General features: G+C 41.3%; 3 protein-coding genes across 4 annotated transcripts in view; all 3 read right to left on the bottom strand.

Moving 5' to 3' along the window:
- The window catches only part of LOC106573652 (septin-7), a 32,226-nt gene extending 19,309 nt beyond the window's left edge, over positions 1 to 12,917 (bottom strand). The window contains exons 1-2 of one of the 2 annotated variants that reach the window (XM_014148897.3): positions 12,591 to 12,917; positions 6,786 to 6,882 (exon numbers count right to left, since the gene is read on the bottom strand). In XM_014148897.3, coding sequence (XP_014004372.1) covers positions 6,786 to 6,882; positions 12,591 to 12,629 — 136 coding nt within the window. In that variant the 5' untranslated portion in view covers positions 12,630 to 12,917. Of the gene's footprint in view, positions 1 to 6,785; positions 6,886 to 12,590 lie in introns of both variants that reach the window. The other variant, XM_014148896.3, reaches the window with a different exon arrangement.
- Positions 12,918 to 14,338: 1,421 nt separating this feature from the next.
- LOC100136511 (CCL4-like chemokine) lies at positions 14,339 to 15,831 on the bottom strand. Its single transcript, NM_001123618.1, is given in 3 exon segments — positions 14,339 to 14,898; positions 15,465 to 15,585; positions 15,685 to 15,831. Coding segments are annotated over 3 exon segments (306 nt in total). The 5' UTR covers positions 15,755 to 15,831; the 3' UTR covers positions 14,339 to 14,783.
- Positions 15,832 to 21,774: 5,943 nt separating this feature from the next.
- Positions 21,775 to 26,691, bottom strand: part of LOC106573651 (sphingomyelin phosphodiesterase 3) — a 54,754-nt gene continuing 49,837 nt past the window's right edge. The window contains exons 6-8 of the mRNA XM_014148893.3: positions 24,852 to 24,915; positions 24,453 to 24,612; positions 21,775 to 23,992 (exon numbers count right to left, since the gene is read on the bottom strand). Of these exons, the coding sequence (XP_014004368.1) occupies positions 23,891 to 23,992; positions 24,453 to 24,612; positions 24,852 to 24,915 (326 nt within the window). The 3' untranslated portion in view covers positions 21,775 to 23,890. The remainder of the gene's footprint in view (positions 23,993 to 24,452; positions 24,613 to 24,851; positions 24,916 to 26,691) is intronic.

Consider the following 26,691-nt stretch of genomic DNA (forward strand, 5'->3'; position numbering starts at 1 on the left):
AAGTAGAGTTTTGCAATAGTGTGTGTCTAAATGTGTTATATTGAGTTACACCCCTTTTGGCCTCAGAACAGCCTCAATTCGTTAGGGCAGGGACTCTACAAGGTGTCAAAAGCATTCCACAGGGATGCTGGCCCATGTTCACTCCAATGCTTCCCACAGCTGTGTCAAGTTGGCTGCATGTGCTTTGGGTGGTGGACCGTTCTTGATAGACACGGGAAACTGTTGAGCGTGAAAAACCAAGCCACATTGCAGATCTTGACACAAACTGGTGCACCTGGCTCCTACTACCATACCCCATTCAAAAGGCACTTCAATATTTTGTCTTGCCCATTCACCCTCTGAATGGCACACAAACAATCCATGTGTCAACTGTCTCATGGCTTAAAAATCCTTCTTTAACTTGTCTCCTCCCCTTCATCTACACTGACACAAGTGACATCAATAAGGGATCATAGCTTTCACCTGGTCAGTCTATGTCATGGAAAGAGCAGGTGTTCTTAATGTTTTGTATACTCAGTGCCTCTCATCCCTTTTGTTCCAAACACTGTTGTGCTTGTTCTCTCTTCCACACTTCACATTTTGTATGTGTAACGTTTGGCCCAGCTGGGGTATGCAGTGGTTAGAGCCAAAAAGAAAGAAAGAAAGAAATAGAGGCCCATATGTAACAAGGCTGAAAGTAGGAATGTAATGATTCACAGATAAACATTTGAGCCGGTGACCGATGCATAACATGCGAGTGCATCGGTCCGCGGGAGCCCAAACAGATCCAAATGAAGCATGCATCGGTAAGAAAACCAATTCAAACGTTACGAAAATGCCAGTTTACCAAAAATGATTCTCATTCATTTCTGCCTCATTCTGAAAATACATCTAATCCGTTGTGACTGAATTGATGCGTCCTCTTCTTCAGCCTATCAACATTGTATGCATGTACAGTGGGGGAAAAAAGTATTTGATCCCCTGCTGATTTTGTACGTTTGCCCACTTAGAAAGAAATGATCAGTCTATAATTTTAATGGTAGGTTTATGTGAACAGTGAGAGACAGAATAACAACAAAAAAAATCCAGAAAAACGCATGTCAAAAATGCTATAAAATGATTTGCATTTTAATGAGGGAAATAAGTATTTAACCCCTCTGCAAAACATGACTTAGTACTTGGTGACAAAACCCTTGTTGGCAATCAGAGGTCAGACGTTTCTTGTAGTTGGCCACCAGGTTTGCACACATCTCAGGAGGGATTTTGTCCCACTCCTCTTTGCAGATCTTCTCCGAGTCATTAAGGTTTCGAGGCTGACGTTTGGCAACTCGAACCTTCAGCTCCCTCCACAGATTTTCTATGGAATTAAGGTCTGGAGACTGGCTAGGCCACTCCAGGACCTTAATGTGCTTCTTCTTGAGCCTCTCCTTTGTTGCCTTGGCCGTGTGTTTTAGGTCATTGTCATGCTGGAATACCCATCCACGACCCATTTTCAATGCCCTGGCTGAGGGAAGGATGTTCTCACCCAAGATTTGACGGTACATGGCCTCGTCCATCGTCCCTTTGATGCGGTGAAGTTGTCCTGTCCCCTTAGCAGAAAAATACCCCCAAAGCATAATGTTTCCACCTCCATGTTTGACGGTGGAGATGGTGTTCTTGGGGTCATAGGCAGCATTCCTCCTCCTCCAAACACGGCGAGTTGAGTTGATGCCAAAGAGCTCCATTTTGGTCTCACCTGACCACAACACTGTCACCAGTTGTCCTCTGAATCATTCAGATGTTCATTGGCACTGCAGGATTTCAGTCCTTCACGGCGTAGTGCGTTACCAATTGTTTTCTTGGTGACTATGGTCCCAGCTGCCTTGAGATCATTGACAAGATCCTCCCGTGTAGTTCTGGGCTGATTCCTCACCGTTCTCATGATCATTGCAACCCCACAAGGTGAGATCTTGCATGGAGCCCCAGGCCGAGGGGTATTGACAGTTCTTTTGTGTTTCTTCCATTTGCGAATAATCGCACCAAATGTTGTCACCTTCTCACCAAGCTGCTTGGCGATGGTCTTGTAGCCCATTCCAGCCTTGTGTAGGTCTACAATCGTGTCCCTGACATCCTTGGAGAGCTCTTTGGTCTTGGCCATGGTGGAGAGTTTGGAATCTGATTGATTGATTGCTTCTGTGGACAGGTGTCTTTTTTACAGGTAACAAGCTGTGGTGAGGAGCACTCCCTTTACGAGTGTGCTCCTAATCTCAGCTCGTTACCTGTATAAAAGTAACCCGGGAACCAGAAATCTTTCTGATTGAGAGGGGGTCAAATACTTATTTCCCTCATTAAAATGCAAATCAATTTATAACATTTCTGACATGCGTTTTTCTGGATATTTTTGTTGTTATTCTGTCTGTCACTATTCAAATAAACCTAGCATTAAAATTATAGACTGATCCTTTCTTTATCAGTGGGCAAACGTACAAAATCAGCAGGGAATCAAATACTTTCCCCCCCCACTGTAACGGAGTATGACGTTGATCTACAAGTCAGATAACAACTGTGTACACATTGCATTAGACGCAGCTGCTCGCGCCAACGACAGGTAGGCCTACCCAATCCATGTTCTAATATTCGTAGGCTACAACTACACAGCACCCTCAGCATTCAGATGTTTGTAAAATGGCTTTCACAAAATATTAAATCATAGGTTTCATTAATTGAGAGACAACTAATGTAATTTGCTGGGCCATTGTTCTAAATGCATTTTTTACCAGAAGAGCTGTGTAGGATACAGGAGGGGTCACAGTCCACATCTTGCTGATTGCACATTAACTACTGATTGGGACTTTGATTGCCAGGTTCACCACACTAAATGACAACGGTCAGTGCTTTTGGTCATTTTTACATGAACATGGTAAAGGTGTTATTTAATAACAAGGACAGCAATCATTTTTGCGAGCCGCACTGGTCGGGAGAAGAGAGCAACTCTCCTCCGTAACGCGTCGATCACACCAATGGAACTCTGTGTTTGCATTGCAAAGGATGTTACGCCTTGATCACACCGACAGTGTCGTGTTTTGGTACACCAGGCGTAAACTCAGCAAAAAAGCTTTTGAGATTGAGTGAAAAAGCAAATGTCATAGCTCATTTCTAAAGGCAAGTATTGATATTACTACCTCAAAACATTAATCTGCTATATGAAAAGTTAATTAGTGGTGATTAGGATTTCAGATAAAAACTGGGGGACAAAAACATACATTTCCCCCGTAATCTGATATTGGTAGATGCTCAGTCTGACCAATGGCTCAACACACACACTATAACACACACAGCTCAGCTCCTGAGCGCCATAAGTACCAGATATGAATTTAGAAGGTAAAAATGAAAGTGTTCATAAGACAATTGTTAGTGAATCGAATCATATAGAACCGAACTGTATCGATTTGTTCCACTAATCAAATAGAATCGCAACAAATCGTTTCAAACTAAAAGTATCATTCCTGTATCATATCGGAGTCCGTATACAGCCCCAGTGAAAAGCTTGGACACACCTACTCATTCCAGAGTTTCTTTATTTTGACTATTTTCTACATTGTAGAATCCCAAACTTTTGACTTGTACTGTATCTACATGCGTATCGATTTGTGCTGTAAAGGAGAGATGCACATCCCTAACTGAAATCCAATCCTGTTGATATTGAATGCTGCCACTCTCCCTCTGGCACATGCAGCCCTTTCCCAGTGTCAAACAGGAAACCCAAACCAGAGGGAGATATATGTGGGACATGTCATGCTGGTTGGCTGTGAGAGAGAATGAGACAGAATGAATGAGAGAGACACACTGTGTCTTGAGAAAGAGAAAGAGAAAAAGAGAGAAAGAGAGAAAGAGTGAAAGAGAGAAAGAGAGTACAGTTGGCATACATGAAAAAGACAAAAATCAACATACCCAGTCTTGATTCCCATGGAAAGCAGTCCTTACATCAGAGGAGTATAATCAGCCCCCTCATGTACTCCCTATTCACCCATGACTACGTGGCCACGCACGCCTCCAACACAATCATGTTTGCAGACGACACAACTAGAGGTCGACCGATTAATCGGAATGGCCGATTAATTAGGGACGATTTCAAGTTTTCATAATCGGTAATCGACATTTTTGGACGCCGATTATGGCCGATTACATTGCACTTCACAAGGAGACTGCATGGCAGGCTGACCACCTGTTACGCGAGTGCAGCAAGGAGCCAAGGTAAGGTGCTAGCTAGCATTAAACTTATCTTATAAAAAACAATCAATCTTAACATAGTCACTAGTTAAACTAGTAATATCAACAACCATGTGTAGTTAGCTAGCTTGTCCTGCGTTGCACATAATCAATGCGGTGCCTGTTAATTTATCATAGAATCACAGCCTACTTCACCAAACGGGTGATGATTTAACAAGCGCATTGGCGAAAAAGCCCTGTCGTTGCACCAACGTGTACATGGTTGATGATAACATCAATGCCTTTCTTAAAATCAATACACAAGTATATATATATTTTTAAACCTGCATATTTAGTTAAGAAATTCATGTTAGCGGGCAATATTAACTAGGGAAATTGTGTCACTTCTTTTGCGTTCTGTGAATATACCAAGTCAGGGTATATGCAGCAGTTTGGGCCGCCTGGTTCATTGCAAACTGTGTGAAGACCATTTCTTCCTAACAAAGACCGTAATTTATTTGCCAGAATGTTACATAATTATAACATTGAAGGTTGTGCAATATAATAGCAATATTTAGACTTAGGGATGCCACCCGTTAGATAAAATACGGACCGGTTCCATATTTCACTGAAAGAATAAACATTTTGTTTTCGAAATGATCGTTTCCGTATATGAACATATTAATGACCTAAGACTCGTATTTCTGTGCGTTTATTATATTCTAATTAAGTCTATGATTTGATATAGCAGTCTGACTGAGCGGTGGTAGGCACCAGCAGGCTCGTAAGCATTCATTCAAACAGCACTTTACTGTGTTTGCCAGCAGCTCTTCGCTGTGCTTCAAGCATTGCGCGGTTTATGATTTCAAGCCTATCAACTCCCGAGATTAGGCTGGCAATACTAAAGTGCCTATAAGAACATCCAATAGTCAAAGGTATATGAAATACAAATGGTATAGAGAGAAATAGTCCTATAATTCCTATAATAACTACAATCTAAAACTTCTTAGCTGGGAATATTGAAGACTCATGTTAAAAAGGAACCACCAGCTTTCATATGTTCTCATGTTCTGAGCAAGGCACTTAAACGTTAGCTTTTTACATGGCACATATTGCACTTTTCTTCTCCAACACTGTGTTTTTGCATTATTTTTTTGGTCCTCCAATAATCGGTATTGGCGTTAAAATCATAAAATCGGTCGACCTCTAGACAACAGTAGTAGGCCTGATTACCAACAATGAAGAGACAGCCTACAGGGAGGAGATGAGGGCCCTGGGAGAGTGGTGCCAGGAAAATAACATCTCCCTCAACATCAACAAAACAAAGGAGCGGATTGTGGACTTCAGGAAAGAGCAGAGAGAGCACGCCACCATCCACATCGACGGGACCGCAGCGGAGAAGGAGGAAAGCTTCAATTTCCTCGGCACATCACGTCACTGACGATATGAAATGGTCCACCCACACAGACAGTGTGGTGAAGAAGGTGCAACAGCGCCTCTTCAACCTCAGGAGGCTGAAGAAATTTGGCTTGGCCCCTAAAACTTTTACAAATGCACCATGGAGAGCATCCTGTTAGGCTGCATCACCGCCTGGTACGGCAACTGCACCTCTCGCAACCGCAGGGCTCTCCAGAGGGTGGTGCGGTCTGCCCAACCCATCACCGGGGGAAAACTACCTGCCCTCCAGGACACCTTCAGCACCAGATGTCACAGGAAGGCCGAAGAGATAAATCAAGGACATCAACTACCCGTTCACCCCGCTATCATCCAAAAGGCGAGGTCAGTACAGGTGAATCAAAGCTGGGACCGTGAGACTGAAAAACAGCTTTTATCTCAAGGCCATCAGACTTAAATAGCCATCACTAGCCGGCTTCCACCTGGTTACCCAACTCTGCACCTTAGCGGCTGTTGCCCTGTATACATAGAGTCACTGGCCACTTTAATAAATGGAACACTTGTCACTTTAATAATGTTTACATACTGCTTTACTCATCTAATATGTATATAGTGTATTCTATTCTACTCTACTGTATTTTAGTCAATGCCACTCCGACATTGCTCAATCTAATATTTACATTTCTTAATTCCATTATTTTAGATGTGTGTATTGTTGTGAATCTTTTTTTAGATACTACTGCACTGTTGGAGCTAGGAACACAAGCCTTTCACTACACCAGCAATAACATTTTCTAAATATATGTGTATGTGACCAATAAAATTTGATTTGAATACTGTATATCCTGACATCAATTGCCTCATGCAGAGTGATGATTCAATAAACATGTGATTGTGTGTCTGTGAATATGTATAACCCATCAAGCCTACATTCTCTACCCATCTTATCTTCTTAGACAGCAGATTCCAACAAGTTCATTCATACATTCTGTGGTTTGCTAATTCTTCAATCCACAAGTTTTCCAGTATAAAGATCTAGAGATGTACAAATAATTAACACATTCAGTCATAACTCAATGTCCAACTTCAATTCCATGCAGAGACATAGGAAAAACACACCGATCCACACAATCCATTCAAACTAAATATTAAACCTCAAATGGCATGGTTTACATTCCTTTTTCACACACAGACATAAAAAATAAGCAGACAAAGTGACTCACCAACAACCATTAGTGTGAACTCAAAGCCCCTCTTCACTGACTTCCTGTACACCTGGTTTGGGAGGTTGGCGAACCCCACATACCCCTCCAGATTCCTCTGCTGGAAGAAAACACACCGAGTTACTCTGGAATCTTCCGGGGGGACAAACACCTTGAGATTGTGTACACGGCATGTGCGTACACACTCACACGGAGACAAAGAGTTGGTTTTAGATTTCTCTGGCCGGGAGTGACAAAGCACCATTGAAGGAGAGGGGTAAAACTGGAACAGGGTTTTGGGGGTGAGATGAGTAAAATGGGTAAGGTAGTCTAACTGCTCCCCGTTTATTTACCAGTTGTATCATATCCATCATCTGAGAGACGTCATCATGGAGACCATGGATTTCGCACCAGATGACAGCCAAGGCGTTCCCAAGTTGTGTGTTCTCCTCCTCTCTAGTACTGTATTTCTCCATTCCTCCCTCTCCCTGTTGTAAATCTCATCCTCTCCCAGCGCGTTGTCATGCACGCTACACAAGGCAAATACAATCGATTGCTGCTCACCCCTGCTAACGGCCCTTGTGTGTGTCCCAATGGAAAACTCAGGGGTAGAGAGAGAGAGATGGGCCACACTAGTCACTCCTACACAGCAACCCAGTGGGCCACTGTCTACCACCCTGAAAACATGTGTCCTCTCACTTATCCTATAGAATCAGGAAACAATATGGCTGCTAAGAGAGCAAACACTTTGTGGTATGGCCAGCCACCCAAGTCATAGTCTGTTCTCTTTGCTACCGCATGGCAAGCGGTGCCGATGCACCAAGTCTAGAACCAACAGGACCCTGAATAGCTTCTACCCCCAAGTCATATACGCGGACTATCTGCATTGACCCTGTTTGTACTTACTCTTTTGACTCATCACATACGCTGCTGTTAAAGTTTATTATCTATCCTGTTGCCTAGTCACTTTATTCCTAGTTAAATGTACAGTACCAATCAAAAGTTTGGACACACCTGCTCATTTGAGGGGTTCTTTATTTTTACTATTTTCTACATTGTAGAATAATAGTGAAGACATCAAAACGATGAAATAACACATATGGAATCATGTAGTAACCAAAATAAGTATTCAACAAATCAAAATATATTTTATATTTCAAATTTTTCAAAGTAGCCACCCTTTCTACACTCATGGCATTCTCTCAACCAGCTTCACCTGGAATGCTTTTCCAACAATCATGCTTTTCCTTCACTCTGCGGTCCAACTCATCCCAAACAATCTCAATTGGTTTGAGGTCGGGGTGATTGTGGAGGCCAGGTCAACTGATGCAGCACTCCATCACTCTCCTTCTTGGTCAAATAGCCCTTACACAGCCTGGAGGTGTGTTGGGTCATTGTCCTGTTGGAAAACAAATGATAGTCCCACGAAGCACAAACCAGATGGGACAGCATATTGCTGCAAAATGCTGTGGTAGCCATGCTGTGCCTTGAATTCTAAATAAATCACAGCCCGTGTCACCAGCCAAGCACCCCCACACCATCACACCTCCTCCTCCATGCTTCATGGTGGGAACCACACATGCAGAGATCATCCGTTCACCTACTCTGCGTCTCAAAGACACGGGGGTTGGAACCAAAAATCTCAAATTTGGACTCATCAGACCAAAGGACAGATTTCCACCGGTCTAATGTCCATTGCTTGTGTTTCTTGGCCCAAGCAAGTCTCTTCCTCTTATTGGTGTCCTTTAGTAGTGGTTTCTTTGAAGCAATTCGACCATGAAGGCCTGATTCATGCAGTCTCCTCTGAACAGTTGATGTTGAGAAGTGTCTGTTACTTGAACTCTGTGAAGCATTTATTTGGGCTGCAATTTCTGAGGCTGATAATTCGAAGGAACAAAAGGCAAAGGGTGGCGACTTTGAAGAAACTGAAATATATTTTGATTCGTTTAACACTTTTTTGGCTACTACTACATGATTCCATATGTGTTATTTCATATTTTTCATGTCTTCACTATTATTCTACAATGTAGAAAATATTAAAAATAAAGAAAAACCCTGGAATGAGTAGGTGTGTCCAAACTTTTGACTGGTACTGTACATATCTACCTCAATTATCTCGTATCCCTGCACATCAACCCAGTACTGGTACCCTGTGTATACATCCATGTTATCATTACTCATTGTGTATTTATTCCTTGTGTTATTATTTTTAAATGTTTCTGCTATTTCTCTTTTTTTCTGCATTGTTGAGAAGGGCCCGTAAGTAAGCATTTCACTGTTAGTCTACACCTGTTATTTACAAAGCATGTGACAAATACAATTGTATTTGATTTAAATTTGTCTGATGTGTCTGAGTACAGGTAATTTCCCTTTGAGGAAAGGAGTTGGAGTTTTAAGCTCTATGATACACTGTGTGTGTGCTGAATTTGCCTTAATCTGTGTGTGTATCATTAATCTCTGTGTGTGTGTGTGTGTATCATTAATCTGTGTGTATCATATTCCGCATATTACCCTTCATTAACCCAGCACTGTGTCTCGTAGATTTTAGGGGATTTAGGCCTAAACTAATATGTAGTAACTAATGTGTTATTACATGTAGTGACAAACCGAGATCCAATACTATTTCCCCCCATACTGATTTTGATACCACTTGACAACAAAACCAAGGGGCAGATTAGAAATATTTCTCAATATTTCCTTCAGTTTCTGAACTGGCACTCAGTGCAAGTAACTGACAGCTACAAAAATATCAATGGAGAAAATCAGGGCACATCATGTCAAAGAGAAATGGCATATACAACCAGACAACCAGTAGTAGCAGAGAAAAACCCCTAGACTATTCTGTCCATCACATAGGCCCTATAGCAAAGCCCATATCTATCTCTGCAATATAGTACCGGTATGTGTTGTTCAGTTTCCCAGATAGGTCAAATGTGACATTCATGTAATCAGGTCTGTGCATCAGCATGTGACAGTGGCATAATCACCCACAGCCCCCAATTGATCTGTATCAATAGTTTTGCAATTTACTCACGTCATTGGTGGAAAATAACATGCCTAAGCAAAATGGCACATACATAAAACGTTTGTGTGAATCTCTCCGAAATTGATATCTTGCTGTTGTTTACAGGTCAGTATGTGTACAGGCGGCGGGCAAGTAAGTGATTTTAAATGTCCTTAAGCCATTTTGCCACAACTTTGGAAGTATGCTTGGGGTCATTGTCCATTTGGAAGACCCATTTGTGACCAAGCTTTAACTTCCTGACTGATGTCTTAAGATGTTGCTTCAATATATCCACATAATTTTCCTCCTCATGATGCCATCTATTTTGTGATGTGCACCAGTCCCTCCTGCAGCAAAGCACCCCCAAAACATGATGCTGCCACCCCTGTGCTTCACGGTTGGGATGGTGTTCTTCGGCTTGCAAACCTTCCCCTTTTACCTCCAAACATAAATGGTCATTATGGCCAAACAGTTCTATTTTTGTTTCATCAGACCAGAGGACACAAAAAGTACAATCTTTGTCCCCATGTGCAGTTGCAAACCGTAGTCTGGCTTTTTTATGGCAGTTTTGGAGCATTGGCTTCTTCCTTGCTGAGTGGCCTTTCAGGTTATGTCGATATAGGACTCATTTTACTGTGGATATAGATACTTTTGTACCCGTTTCCTCCAGAATCTTCACAAGGTCCTTTGCTGTTGTTCTGGGATTGATTTGCACTTTTCGCACCAAAGTACATTCATCTCTCGGAGACAGAACGCGTATCCTTCCTGAGCGGTATAACGGCTGCATGGTCCCATGGTGTTTATACTTGCGTACTATTGTTTGTACAGATGAACGTGGTACCTTCAGGCGTTTCGAAATTGCTCCCAAGGCTGAACCAGACTTGTGGAGATTTGTTTTCTGAGGTCTTGGCTGATTTCTTTTGAAAAGAGGCACTGAGTTTGAATGTAGGCCTTGAAATACATCCACAGGTACACCTCCAATTGACTCAAATGATGTCAATTAGCCTATTAGAAGCTTCTAAAGCCATGAAATCATTTTCGGGAATTTCCCAAGCTGTTTAAAGGCACAAGTATAATTTCTTAAGAAGACATTTGTGGAATGGTTGAAAAACTAGTTTAATGACCCCAACCTAAATGTATGTAAACTTCCGACTTCAACTGTAGCAAACAAGTCTTTGGTTGCCTAGGCCATGCCCCCTTCCCTGGAGTCAGGAGCGGAGAAAACATGCCGTCAGGAGCAGAGGAGAGGAGAAAATGTTAGTATTAAAAATGTTTTTTTTTGTTTTTTTTTGCTATTTAAATGGTGACTACAATCATTTGGCTGACCAATAACTGTCATCCAAAATTCCATGACCGTCACAGACCTACACGTACCAGATGGGTAGCAGCTAGAATTATTGGGGATCTTTTGAAGAGGGAGAGATAGAGATTTGAGGCCTGTGAATAAAACTGTGTCTGTGGTTCAGAATAAGAGGCAGTCCAAGTCCATGTGTTGCTCTTTAACCCCCTCTGGATGACATCTGCATTTGATTCTCTGTTGTTTGCCAATGCAAATTTGTCAAATTATTAGGTTTTTCTGCATATTGAACATAGGCCTAGTCAAATTTTGATTGAACAAGACCCACTTACAGCCTATAGAGAGAAATAGTACTGGCGTCTTTTTGTAGGCACTAACTACACCATGGTTCGTTGGACAAATCCTATAGGGAAATTTTATTGAGTTTTTGTATATATGCCGAAAATAAGGTTTGTGGTAAACACAGGCTTAGGAGATCTTATATGTTTTGTTTAATGAGATAATCTTCATCAGCTAACATCACTTTTTGTGAATTTTGAAACATTTATGTAATAACCCACCCCCCATAAAGGCTTCATATTTCATAAAGGTCACGTTAACTGACTGATATCTCAGAACAAAACCTATAAGAGTTCCTAAGCCTGTGTTAACATCAGACCTTATTTTCAGCATGTATCCCAAAACCCCATTATTTCCCCATTAGGAATGGCTAAATGAACCAGAGGTAACTCATTTCGTTTTTTTAAGCATTCCAAGCTGGTGAGCTCTATAGAATGAAATCATCAAAGACTCAACTACATCCAATAACCTTCATCACGTGGCCAAATACAAAATTGCCCTATTCATATAGCCTATGGATGTTTCGAATATCTGCATGGAAACAAAAGCATTATTGGAAACATAAGCCTTTTCTCAGAAATGCCATAGTGCATTCGCAATGTTAGGGTGAGTCTCTCCAAAGCGCGCATTAATATGCATGCATGTCCATTCCTTTCCACGATTTGACGTGGGATGTCATTGGTACTATTCAATTTGATCGGTCGGCGCGTGAGCCGGTTTTAAAGCGATGGGTGCACTTGGCAAGAGCAGGTTACAATTGTTACCTTTATAATAAACACAACATATCTATACAATGTATGCAACGTAATAGAATGATACAACGCGCAATAACACAACGTAAATGGGTACAACAAAGCAGAGTAGCAGTCGAGATGTTCCAACCTAAGGCAAGGCCTATAATAGAACGTTCATGCGTAGTCTACCGTTGCCAGCTGGTTTTCTAGTGAATTATAAGGGAGAATGGAGTCGAATAAACCCACTCAGGCCAAGAGCTATGAATGAAATCCTCATTTTCGGTTACATTCCTCTTTCTCCTATTGCCTCGGACGATCATGGGGTTTTAACGTTGGATATTGACAACATGGGATGCATTCATAGTATTGGTTTCAATTAATTAATGAAAATGTGTGTCCAGTTTACACGATAGAAAATATCATTGATTTGATGTGATAAGAATAACACTTACTGCAATGCTGGCAACTGCAGATTCTGGTCGTTCGATCATTGTAGTACTACTGTGACACCACCCACCCTAGAGACGAATAGATCAGACATAAAAATGTTTTATAAAAACACGGAACAAAAGCGTTAAGAGACACTGCTTTAAAAAAAGAGCCGTCCTCTTCCTGCAACGCAACGTTTGTATGTAGCCTACTCGTAGCAACAGAACCCTTGTGCCTCTCAACGGGCCCAAATGAATGAAATTGGGTTGGTGGTAGACTATCAACATAGGTTACGACGACTAGTAGAATAAACCATTTACACAACGCACAAGTGGGAAAATATTCGTATTGCAATCTCGAAAGGCGATTGTCTCCTCCTTTGGAACTACTGTATATGCCTATTGGCTAGAGACATCTGAAATTGTGATGTCACATCAGATTCGACAGACTACCGAATTCTATTGGTTCTAAATACGAACTGCATTCTTATTCGATGAGGTTTAACGGCGGTTGGCATCCAATATATGTTGCGTTACTGCCACCTACTAGACTGGAGTACAACTCCCTTATACTTCGCTTGAAAAAATAAATAAGTAAATAAACAAATACCCTGCCATCTAACACTACACTCACAATATAATTGTGTTTATAATTAAAAATAACACCACCCTACTCCACTATTTAAATCTATTTAGTCCTACATCATACCAACAACCTGAAAGGATGGGACACCACCACTTAATACACCTTGTAACTCTTCTGATGTCAAGTCTCACACCCAAATACTTCTCTGCAGCTGCCACCACAACCTCAATTTTCGGAGACTTACATTCCATCCCTGCAGTACAGTTGATAACCATTGCTATAAATGCTAAAAATTCTATCTTACTGAAACATATATCAGTTGTTTGCCTATCCCTCTGTACTGATACAGATGTACTACTCACACCACTCCTCTCAGGATCCCTCCCCCTTAACCCATCTTCCTCTACTTTCTTCACTGCTTCAGCATATGACAACTTCTGCACTACTCTAACCCTGGGAACCTGTACCTGCCTCTCTAGCACGGGACATTTCTGATCCCCAGCTCCATGGGCACCCCTACAATTAACAAATACCACATACCACTAGTGCCAAGTCTAGGACAAAAAGGCTTCTCAACAGTTTTTACCCCCAAGACATAAGACTCCTGAACAGGTAATCAAATGGCTACCTGGACTATTTGCACTATTGGTTAGAGCCTGTAAGTAAGCATTTCACTGTAAGGTCTACACCTGTTGTATTCGGCCCACGTGACAAATAAACTTTGATTTGATTTCCCCAATGCTACACATTCCTTTGTCTCATGTAATTTACGTAGTATGTATATCTAGGAGGGGGTCAATGCAAATAGTCCGGGTAGCCATTTGATTAGCTGTTCTACGGTCTTATGGCTTGGGGGTAGAAGCTGTTAAGAAGCTTCTTGGACCTAGACTTGGCGCTCCAGCACCGCTTGCTGTGCGGATGAGGCAATGACACACACACACTATGAGCCTATGACTGATACAATAGTTAGAAATCCACCACTACAGTTCATTTACATGTAATATATCAGCTCAAGAATGAGCTGGCCAGTGAAACTGTCATGTCCTTCACGCTGAGACAGTTAGACACACTTACACAATTGAGTGCATCTGAATATTCAGTGTGGTTTCGAGATATTTTACAGTCCTGTTTAATCAGGTAAGCATTAAAACAGAGAGCGAGGCATTGAAACCAACAAATTATTTGTCTACATGCATTTTAATGAATTGAAGGCAATAAAACAGAATATAGGCCTATATCCTGCAATTCAGTAATCAAGAATACTTAAATGTAACATAACCTAGGTCATTCTATGGAACTACACTCTAATTTAATCTAATCATCACTATGCACAACACATTCTACAAAATTGTGTATCGAATTTAATTTAAAAAATAAATATTGACAATCGTTCTCTGTCAAATCATTCTCTGTCATTTGATCACAGGCATACAGGCTGCTCACAGTGTTACAGTTATATAGAAATCATCTAGCTTATCTATTTCCCCAGACCCAGGTGGTGTTTTGGCTCAGGACCATGACTGCTCTCTCTGAGGCAGATCACTGGCCATGTCCTTGTGAAATAGTGGTACAAAAGAGGTTCTGAAGGATTTGCTTTGATGTTGACACAGCTGACGGTCCGATCACCATGGTTACAGGAGTGGTGTCTGCTCCCCAGACTTCTTGCTGTCCAGGAAGTTGATGTAGTCCTTCACCCATCTGTCCGAGGACCTGGCACACACCTGTCGCCCCGCCTGAGTCTTAAACCTGGACATAGAAAAACAGGGTTATTAGCACAGCATAACAGCAGCAACACCGCATAGGGACAATCACATGCAAGACATCCAAGGCTAACTCATGACTATTGACATCCGGTTTTAGATATATGTTAGATTTTTAACCTAGTTTTAGATGATGTCAGAGGACTTTTGTTCTCATTTTTAAAGGAAAATGCATGACGACGTGAAAGTGAGGTAATGAAAGTTCATCACAGGAAAGAGGAACACATTCTGGTTTATACAACAGAGGGAAAGTCACCAAAAAGAAGAAGAAGCTCGCTCTCTCTTTGTGGAGCAGTCTCTTACACTGATTTCTTTGAGGATTTGGACCATGAATGCCAATCATTCCCTGTCAGTCCTATAACTATCCCAGTCACAGCATGATTGAATCAATGGCTCTCTGTCTGACACCTGTAATATTACAACATAACACTTTTCTTTGACATCAGTACCTTGAGTGTTTGGATCACACTAACTTAGAAATCCCTCTCAAGCACTAATCGCCACATATCCACTCTCACACAGTAACAGCTAAATAACAGTAAGGTTACTCACAGAATGGCTGGGTTGGAGCACTGCTGGCTGGTCTTGGTGTAACCCACCACTTTACCTCTGGGTATCTGACGATCAGCAAAGGTAAAACAACATTTCTTCGGTCCGCTTGCCATACGCAGGCCTAGACAACACACAGAACACACACTTATAGGTCAGTTTGGGACACACACACACACTCAAAAATAAGAACAAAAATACAAACATTACAGTTGTCTCTTACCTTCGGTAAAAGTGATGGCACTGAGTACCAGAACAAGCGCAGACAGCATAGCAAGACGAGGGGTGAACATGCTGGCTTAGAGTTGGTCCAGGTGGGGTGGAGAGTGAATGAGGAGTAAAGTGTTGTGACTTCAGGTGTCAAGCTTTATTCTCTGCGTTGTTGTGGTGTACAGAGGACCAGTCTTTATACTATAAAGGTGGAGTTAGGGGGAGACCCAGACAAGGGTCTCCCCCCAATGATTGTCTCGGTCAGGTTTTTCCCATCTAATTGTTAAACATTTAAGTCGCGTGCATTTTTTAGTGTGTCGTCCCATGCATCAGACAGTGTCATGATTTTTCCATGACGTGGCAGTATTTCACTTCTCTTTTTCAGCGTTGGGTTTTACATCAGAAGTATACATATGATTATCATATATCATAATGAAGAAAAGCCCATGTGGGATTTTTAGGTTCTATTCATCAACAAAAATATTCTTAGAGTTATTGAAACTTAGAGAAGGAGAGTTTGTACTTAGTGATTTAGGACATGAGATTGATATACTGGACGTAGTCTATAATATACTGTACATATAGCTGTGTGACGTACAATAGCTCAGTATTTTGTTATTTATTTTATACAGTAATTTTTGTTCATCTTTATCAAGGGTGTCAACAGTTTTGGGTGCAACTGTACATACAGTGCATTCAGAAAGCATTCAGACCCTTTGACTTTTTCCACATTATGTTACGTTACAGCCTTATTCTAAAATTGATTTAGTCGTTTTTTCCCCCTCAATCTAAACACAACATCCCATAATGACAAAGCAAAAACAGGTTTAGAATGTTTTGCAAATTTAGAAAAATAAATAAAGTATTCAGACCCTTTACTCAGTACTTTGTTGAAGCACATTTGGGAGCGATTACAGCCTCGAGACTTCTTGGGTATGACGCTACAAGCTTGGCACACCTGTATTTGGGGAGTTTCTCCCATTGTTCTCTGCAGATCCTCTCAAGCTCTGTCAGGTTGGATGGGGAGCGTCGCTGCACAGCTATTTTCAGGTCTCTCCAGAGATGCTCGATCGGGTTCAAGTCCGGGCTCTGGTTGGGCCACTCAAGGACATTCAGAGACTTGTCCCAAAGCCACTCCTGCATTGTCTTGGCTGTGTGCTTAGGGTCGTTGTCTTGTCGGAAGGTGAACCTTCGCCCCCAGTCTGAGGTCATGAGTGCTCTGGAGCAGGTTTTCATCAAGGACCTTAGTAATTTGAGAGTCCTTTAGGTGCCTTTTGGCAAACTCGAAGTGGGCTATCATGTGCCTTTTCCTGAGCTCTGTCAGTGACCATTGGTTTCCTGGTCACTTTCCTGACCAAGGCCCTTCTCCATCGACTGCTCAGTTTGGCCTGGCGGCCAGCTCTAGGAAGAGTCTTTGGTGGTTCCAAACTTCTTCCATTTAAGAATGACAGAGGCCACTGTGTTCTTGGGGACCTTCAATGCTACAGAATTTATTTGGTACCCTTCCCCAGATCTGTGCCTCGACACAATCCTGTCTCTGAGCTCTATGGACAATTCTTTCAACCTCGTGGCTTTGTTTTTGCTCTGGCATGCACTGTCAACTGTTGGACCTTATAAAGACAGGTGTGTGCCTTTCCAAATCATGTCCAATCAATTGAATTTACCACAGGTGGACTCCAATCAAATTGTAGAAACATCTCAAGGATGATCAATGGAAACAGGATTCACCTGAGCATCATTTCGAGTCTCATAGCAAAGGGTCTGAATACTTATGTAAATAAGGTATTACTACTTTTTGTTCTTAATACATTTGCAAAAATGTTTAAAAATCATTTTTTGCTTCGTCATAATGGGTTATTGTGTGTATATGGATACATTTTAGTATAAGGCTGTAACGTAAAAAAATGTGGAAAAAGTCAAGGGGCCTGAATACTTTGCAAATGCACTGTATATATGTAGCTCTGTGACATACAGTATATTCTGGTATGTAAAGTTTTACCCAAGCAGGTGATTTCCCCTCTTTATTAAAAGTCATACTATTACAGTTTTTTTTTAAACTGTGTTTCTAGTCATGCATGTCAACATCTTTAGTATAGAATGCATCATGGCCGTTGGCACAAATTCACTGTATTTATGATTGAATTGTCACAAACGTCGTACAAACTGGAAGCCTACTCGGACCAACGTGGAGCGTGATCTGGGTTCCACATATTTTATTTAAGTGAAACGCACAAAACAACAAAGAATAGACGATACGTGACGCTCAAGCAGTGCTCATAGGCAACTACACAGAAGCAAGATCCCACAAAACACAGTGGGGAAATGGCTGCCTAAATATGATCCCCAATCAGAGACAACTATAAACAGCTGCCTCTGATTGGGAACCATACCAGGCCAACATAGAAACAGAACAATCTAGATACCCACCCTAGTCACACCCCGACCTAACCAACATAGAGAAAAAACAGGCTCTCTATGGTCAGTGAGTGAAATGAATGTGAGTTGCTGTTTATGGTTGACTGGACAAGCAATTTGCTTAACTCATCAGCATATCAGGCATATCATCAAGCTCAAATAAACAATCTAGACCTCAAAATTAGTTACAATTTACAAGGCATGTGTAATTGACTAGTTTGGAGGAATGTTATTTGGGGATATTGACCCTTGATTGGTAAAAAATGCCAAAATGAAAAGATGCCTAAATGTTTATCTCACATTTGGTCTTGTGTCTTCATGTTTATATTCTTTTGCTTTATGTTTATAGGGAGTCCCCTCATTGGAGTTTTCAAAAAAGCTCATACAATTGAGTGCTGTACCACTGAAGAGTTATTTGTGGTTCTTCACAAAGTGTTCAAGTGTAACATTGAACTCTCCTCTCCCCTGATATTAAAAAGCAGAAGTATATGTCATACGAGGAAAATACCCACAAGGTTTAACTTCCTTGTCACTTTTCTTTCTTTGGTACACAAGTGGTTTCGCTCCTTTTTAAGACCTATATAATGTGTAACTCACCACAATTACCTTACGTAACGCAAAGCTTTCATAGAAAGTGAAGCTTATTAAATATCACCAAATATACAGTAACAGTCAAAAGTTTGGACACACCTACTCATTCAAGGGTTTTTCTTTATTTTGACTATTTTATACATTGTAGAATAATAGTGAAGACATCAAAACTATGAAATAACACATATGGAATCATGTAGTAATACATTTTTTTTTATATAAAATATATTTTATATTTGAGATTTTTCAAAGTATCCACCCTTTGCCTTGATGACAGCTTTGCACACTCTTGGCATTCTCTCAACCAGCTTCATGAGGAGGTCACCTGGAATCCATTTCAGTTAACAGGTGTGCCTTGTAAAAGTTAATTTGTGGAATTTCTTTCCTTCTTACTGAGCTTGAGCCAATCAGTTGTTTTGTGACAAGGTAGAGGTGGTATACAGAAGATAGCCCTATTTGGTATAAGACCAAGTCCATATTATGGCAAGAACAGCTCAAATAAGAAAAGAGAAATGACAGTCCATCCTTAACTTAAGACATGAAGGTCAGTCAATGTGGAAAATGTCAAGAACTTTGAACGTTTCTTCAAATGCAGTCGCAAAAACCATCAAGCACTTTGATGAAACTAGCTCTCATGAGGACCTCCACAGGAAAGAAAGACCAAGAGTTACCTCTGATGCAGAGGATAAGTTCATTAGAGTTACCAGCCTTAGAAATTGCAGCCCAAATAAATGCTTCACATAGTTCAAGTAACAGACACATCTCAACATCAACTGTTCAGATTAGACTGCATGAATGAGGGCTTCATGGTCAAATTGCTTCAAAGAAACCACTTCTAAGGGCACCAATAAAAAGAAGAGATTTGCTTGGGCCAAGAAACACGAGCAATGAACATTAGACCGGTGGAAATCTGTCCATTGGTCTGATGAGTCCAAATTTGACATTTTTGGTTCCAACTGCCATGTCTTTGTGAGAAGCAGAGTAGGTGAACGGATGATCTTTGCTTGTGTGGTTCTCAACGTTAAGCATGGAGAAGGAGGTGTGATGGCGTGGGGGTGCTTTGCTGGTGACACTGTACAGTATGTTATTTATTTAGAAATCAAGGCACACTTAACCAGCAAGGCTACTACAGCATTCTGCAGTGATATGCCATCCCATCTGGTTTGCGCTTTGTGGGACTATCATTTGTTTTTTAACAGGACAATGACCCAACACACCTACAGGCTGTGTAAGAGCTATTTGACCAAGAAGGCGAGTGATGGAGTGCTGCATCAGATGACCGGGCCTCCACAATCCCCCGACCTCAACCCAATTGAGATGGTTTGGGATGAGCTGGACCACAGAGTGAAGGAAAACCAGCCAGCAAGTGCTCAGAGTATGTGGGAACTCCTTCAAGACTAGTGGAAAAGTATTCCAGGTGAAGCTGGTTGAGAGAATGCCAAGAGTGTGCAAAGCTGTCATCAAGGCAAAGGGTGGCTACTTTGAAGAAACTGAAATGTGAAATATATTTTGATTTGTTTAACACTTTTTTGGTTACTACATGATTCTGTATGTGTTATTTTATAGTGTTGATGTCTTCACTATTATTCTACATTGTAGAAAACAGTACAAATAAAGAAAAACCCTTGGATGAGTAGGTTTGTCCAAACTTTTGACTGGTACTGTATACCTGCATATCCCAACTCCCCCCTGAGACACCCTCGGAGAGTGGGTCACTGCCAGGGGGAACATAGTTAGGAAGGCCTGGGTAGGGAAGTCACCATTATCAACGGTGACCCTGCCGCAATTATTGTTAACTGCCTCGCTGAAGGACACATCGACAGATTCTTCACCTTGTCAGTTTGGGGATTTGAACTAGCAACCTTTCCGTTACTAACCGCTAGGCTACCTGCCGCCCAGGTGAATATCCTGGTACTGAGTAAAGTTCATGATAGTCCTACATAGTCCTATATACTGTAGAGCTAACCACAATTACCCTTTGTAACGCCAAGCTTTCAAAGACAGTGAGGCTCATTAAATATCATTGAATATACTCTGAGTATAAGAAACATTAGGAACATTTTCCTAATATTGAGTGCACCCATTTTTCTCCTCAGAACAGCCTCAATTTGTCGGGGCATGGTTTTCACAAGGTGTCAAAAGCGTTCCACAGGGATGCTGGCCCTTGTTGACTCCAATGCTTCCCACAGTTGTGTCAAATTGGCTGGATGTCCTTTGGGTAATGGACCATTCTTGATACACACGGGAAACTGTTGAGCATGAAAAACCCAGCAGTGGTGCAGTTCTCAAACTGGTTCGCCTGGCTCCTACTACCATACCCCATTCAAAGGCACTTCAATATTTTGTCTTTCCCATTCACCCTCTGAATGGCACACATACACAACCCATGTCTCAATTGTCTCAAGGCTTAAAAATACTTCTTCAACCTGTCTCCTCCCCTTCATCTACACTGATTGAAGTGGATTTAACAAGTGACATCACTAAGGGATCATAGCTTTCACCTGAATTCACCTGGTCAGTTGATGTCATGGAAAGAGCAGGTGGTCCTAATATTTTATACACTCAGTGTGTACCCACACAGTCATAGAAATTACTTGAATCTGCAGACAGCCATTTTGTTTCCATCCTGGCTCTGAGAGAAAGATTGATTGGTGGAAGTTCCATGTAATGTCTAGGTCGATGTGAGCTGTGGTATGCTGTGGTATGCTGGATTTTCCAATGCGATACTGCCATGCATTTTCTATAACAGTGTATTGTTTGTTATTCAGAGATATTTACACAACTTGGGGTTGTGAAAATAAATAAACACACACACACACACACACACACACACACACACACACACACACACACACACACACACACACACACACACACACACACACACACACACACACACACACACACACACACACACACACACACACACACACACACACACACACACACAGTCCCTATAAGTCCCAGAGGACGCAGAGCGAGACAGACAGTTTCTCTGGTGTTTTCCACTGGAGGTTTGGCAGAGAATGACAGTTGGTGAATGAGACTACTTTAGACATATACTCCACACTCAAATAAACACACAAAGAGCCAGCGATTCAAAGGGGGAAAATCATTTTTTAAAAGCAGAAGAAAATAAGCTGTTTGTCAAAGAAGCTTAAAAAGAGAAAGACAATTCCCCCCCACATCACTCAGAAAACAAGGCTACACCAAAGCAGAATTCCCAGTAAAATGAATTAAAACCCATCATTAACAGTTATTATAGAAAACAAAATTAAAACAATAGTAAGGTGATGCATTTTCTGTGGAGAGACTAGAAGCCATTACACACTGCATGCAGCTACAGCAGTTCTCCCTGCCTGCCCTTTGACCCCCAATCCCTGACTCACACAGGCCCAACCCCAGAGAGGCTGAGGCACTGGAGAATCAGACAAGCACAACAGGGATTTTATCTCTATGAGTTTGTGCACTAAACCAGGGAACTGCAGCATTCTAAATAAGAAACAAGCAGATCGATAAAAAATATAAACCCTACCAATAATAATAATAATAATAATGATAATAATAAAGAGGCTTTAAAGAGTATAAAAGAAACCAGGTGATAACGTTAGTAGATGAGTAGAAACGCCAGGTGGGCATACATACAATACAAACAGTACCAGCCAAATGTTTGGACACACCTACTCATTCCAGGGTTTTTCTTTATTTTTACTATTTTCTACATTGTAGAATATTAGTGAAGACATCAAAATTATTCTACAATGTAGAAAATAGTAAAAAATAAAGAAAAACCATTGAATGGGTAGGTATGTCCAAACTTTTGAATGGTACTATACTTACATAGCTAGTAAAGTACAGAGATATTCTGACTGGCCAGGCTTACTCACTGACCAGAAACGAATAATCAGGTGTGTAAACATTCGCCTCTGCTGTGGCCACAACCAGGAATTAGCTTTATAAATACTGCACCATGCTAAAGGGGGACATGGGGTCGTCACATATCCCAAAGCCAGCCCTGCACACATAGGCACATCCCTTATCGTCCTGTGATACAGCCAGCAATAGCAACAGAGTCAATACTATACTGCAAGAATAGTTGAGAGAGTAAAAAGGTGTGATCACAAACGAGGCAGGCAGGAGTGCCGTCTGTGTCTGTAATGTGTGTGTTTGTGGGTATTGGCAGGGTGGCATTTCATGCAGAAACATTGCATTGGCAGTATTAGAGGTTGTATCGTCAAGGGAACATGCTTATCGCCCTGGAGACCAGGCTTCCAACCTAAACAGTCTCTTATCGAGGGATTGAAGTCTCAACTCCTCATTCCCCTCTTCATGCAGAAACTCCGCCACTTCCCCACCCAGGCCTTCCTAACTATGTTCCTCTTATCTAATCATATCAGGTGTTCCTCACTTCTCAGCTCTGCAAAACAACCTACCAACCAACCGCCACTGAAACATGAGATGCCTGTAAGTGGTGGCCCCAAAAACATCCCTTTTCAGTCAAAGATGTTGGTTTTCATACAACTCCTCCATTATAAATGTAAAGTATTAAATGCAGGTGTTTAAACTCCCTACAAAGATGGTGCAGTGACCATAGAAACCTTTAGAAAGAGTTAGAAAAAAATACATTTTGCTGAGGTTCCTTCAATTGACAGGAACAAACATCAACAGAGAGACACAGAGGGCCATAGAAAGCCAGGCTACACTCTATATTCCATGAGTCAAGAGAAGTCTCATGTTGCCATTTTTTATCATAGAAATAAAGAACAAAGATTTGACACTTCCGAGCCCAAAAGGTAAAAACATAAAAAGTCAGACATAAATGAGGCCTAAAAACAAAATAGTCTCTAAATACAGGAAATTATTTATAGTAAATCAATTATTGGGACTCCATCATCAGGGAGCTGATAGTCCACGAGGACCAGAGGTGATACAGTACGGTGGCCTGTAGGTGCGTGAGTCAAACTGAAACTGTCTGTGTGTTTAAGTCTTTGGCTCAGTCTCTCAGGTCCACATTAGGCCCAGTCCAGACCTCTGACACACACAACAACCACTCCTTTCTCTCGCCATCAGGTTCCATCTGGATCACATGATTCCTCTGTATCTGCTCTTCTCTTTCTTCCTCTTTACATCCATCTTTATTTTCTTTGTCAAGCTCTGTATTTCTCAGGCCTGTCCCTTTCGTTCTCTCTCTCTCTCTCTCTTCCCTCCCCATTCTAAGGTTCCTCCTCTCCTGTGGACACAGCCAGACGCATGGCCACAGACAGGTGGTCAGTGAGGCCAGCTAGCTGGGTGATGAAGCTGAACTCTTCAATGTCCTGCAGGTGGCGACAGAGAGAAGGTTCATGACATCGCCATAATAATTTCATGATACAACATGGGATTACAGATTAATTACATAAAGTCAGTATAATACTAGATTACAACACAGTGTATTTTAAATCATAATATTCTGCACCACTGTGTGTATCTGAAAATGTATGTCGACCAGAATTCCTGCCATAGCCAAGTTTAATCACAAGGGGGCAGTTCAGTGCAACGATTGATAATGAGAAAAACTACAGCAGTAGTACGAGATGTTGTCCTGCACAGATTTGCAATCTATGCAAATAAAGTAATTTGGTTTTCTAATCCTCTTTGATGAAAACATTGACCTAACCCTAACTCTCTTTTCCCAGTTTGTTTGATCTGGTCTTGATGCTCAGTCTCCTCCCTTTGCATGTTTCTACGTCACAACCTCCTTGGTATCTAGAGGGTCTTTAGCTAGGGTTTACGTACCACTTTCCAGTCCTGCTGCACCTCCTCTCTGTAAAGGATGTAGTCAATCCTCCTCCCATTGCCTTTCAGGGGGATTTTTCTGCCCTTCTGATTAGGACATTGGTTTTTATTGGTGGGGAACACCAAGTATTCCTTCCTCCCCTCCTCATTCTCCATCACTCTGTCAACAAAAACAACCAATAAACAACTTAAAAATACCATACAATTTCAACAAATATGAATATGTGTATATGTATTGTCTGCCTGTGTGTGTGTGTGTGTGTGTGTGTGTGTGTGTGTGTGTGTGTGTGTGTGTGTGTGTGTGTGTGTGTGTGTGTGTGTGTGTGTGTGTGTGTGTGTGTGTGTGTGTGTGTGTGTGTGTGTGTGTGTGTGTGTGTTGATATTCGTTGTTTTACTTACTTTTGTAAACTCTCTGGTGAGCTGACCTCCTCGTCATAAAGCCCACTGGTGTCCAATAGTGTACCTGTTAACACACACACCACACACACACACACACACACACACACACACACACACACACACACACACACACACACACACACACACACACACACACACACACACACACCTGGGTAAAAGGACAGCTGACAGGGAGGTATGAGTTCACCTGACCAATTGCATAATCTGACAATGGTTGGCAGCTCATAAGAATCTATAGTTCTGAAGCCTGTTTTCTCAATAATTTCTTGAAAAGCCAACAATGAAATCTCCAGTACCTTCCTCCTCTGTGACATAACAGATCTCTAATAACCTTAAATCCCCAGACCGCTACAATTTTCATTTAGAGAATGGTCCTCAGGCCAGCAATCAAATGTGCAGTATTGGTAATGACGAGCTCTAAGGAACTAGTCTTAGGCTGATGGAGTCTTCCACATGGAGGAGTCTGGGTGAGACAACGTTAAAATGAGCAGTAGAAGAGAAGGAGAACATGGTGACTCACAGTGATTAACATACAGTGCCTTCATAAAGTATTCATACCCCTTGACTTATTTCACATTTTGTTGTGTTACAGCCTGAATTCAAAATGGGTTAAATTGATTTTTCTATCACCCATCTACGCACAATACCCCATAATGACAAAGTCAAAACATGTTTTTAAAACTTTTTGCAAGTTTTTTGAAAATTAAATACTGAAATATTCAATTTACACAAGTATTCACACCCCTTTGCTTTGACACTCCAAGTTGAGATCAGGTGCATCCAATGTACTTTGATCATCATTGAGATGTCCCTAGAACTTGAGTCCACCTGTGGCCCATTTAATTGTCTGGACATTATTTAGAAAGAAATACACATGTCTATAGTGCCTTCAGAAAGTATTCACATCCCTTTACTTTTGCCAAATGTTATTGTGTTACAGCCTGAATTAAAAATGGACTCAATTTAGATTTTGTGTCACTGATTTACACAGAATTTACACACAATTTCGCTACACCCGCAAAAACATCTGTAACAAATAAAATGTGATTTGATAATGTCAAAGTGGATTTTTTTTAGAAATGAATTAAAAATGAAAAGCTGAAATGTATTGAGTCAATAAGTATTCAATCCCTTTGTTATGGCAAGCCTAAATAAGTTCAGGAGTAAAAATATGCTTAACAAATTGCATAATAAGTTGCATTGACTCATTCTGTGTTCAGTAATAGTGGTTAACATGAATTTTGTATGACTACCCTATCTCTGTACCCCACACATACAGAACAATTTTCTGTAAGGTCCCTCAATCGAGTAGTGAATTTCAAGCACAGATTAAACCACAAAGACAAGGGAGGTTTTTCAATGCCTCGCAAAGAAGAAAACCGGTTGGTAGATGTGTAAAAATAAAAAGCAGATGCTGAAGATCCCTTTGAGCAAGGTAAAGTTATTAATTAGGCTTTGGATGGTGTATCAATAAACCCAGTCACTACAAAGATACAGGTGTCCTTCCTAACTCAGTTGCTGGACAGGAAGGAAACTGAGTGGGAGGCCCCGGTGCACAACTGAGCAAGAGGACAAGTACATTAGAGTGTCTAGTTTGAGAAACAGACGCCTCACAAGTCCCCAACTGGCAGCTTCATTAAATAGTACCCGCAAAACACCAGTCTCAACGTCAACAGTGAAGAAGCGACCCCGTGATGCTGGCCTTCTAGGCAGAGTTGCAAAGAAATAGCCATATCTCAGACTGGCCAATAAAAAGAAAAGATTAAGATGGGCAAATGAACACAGACACTGGACAGAGGAACTCTGCCTAGAAGGCCAG

Source organism: Salmo salar, chromosome 16, assembly GCF_965601325.2.
Source record: "Salmo salar chromosome 16, fSalSal1, whole genome shotgun sequence".
NCBI lineage: Eukaryota > Metazoa > Chordata > Actinopteri > Salmoniformes > Salmonidae > Salmo > Salmo salar.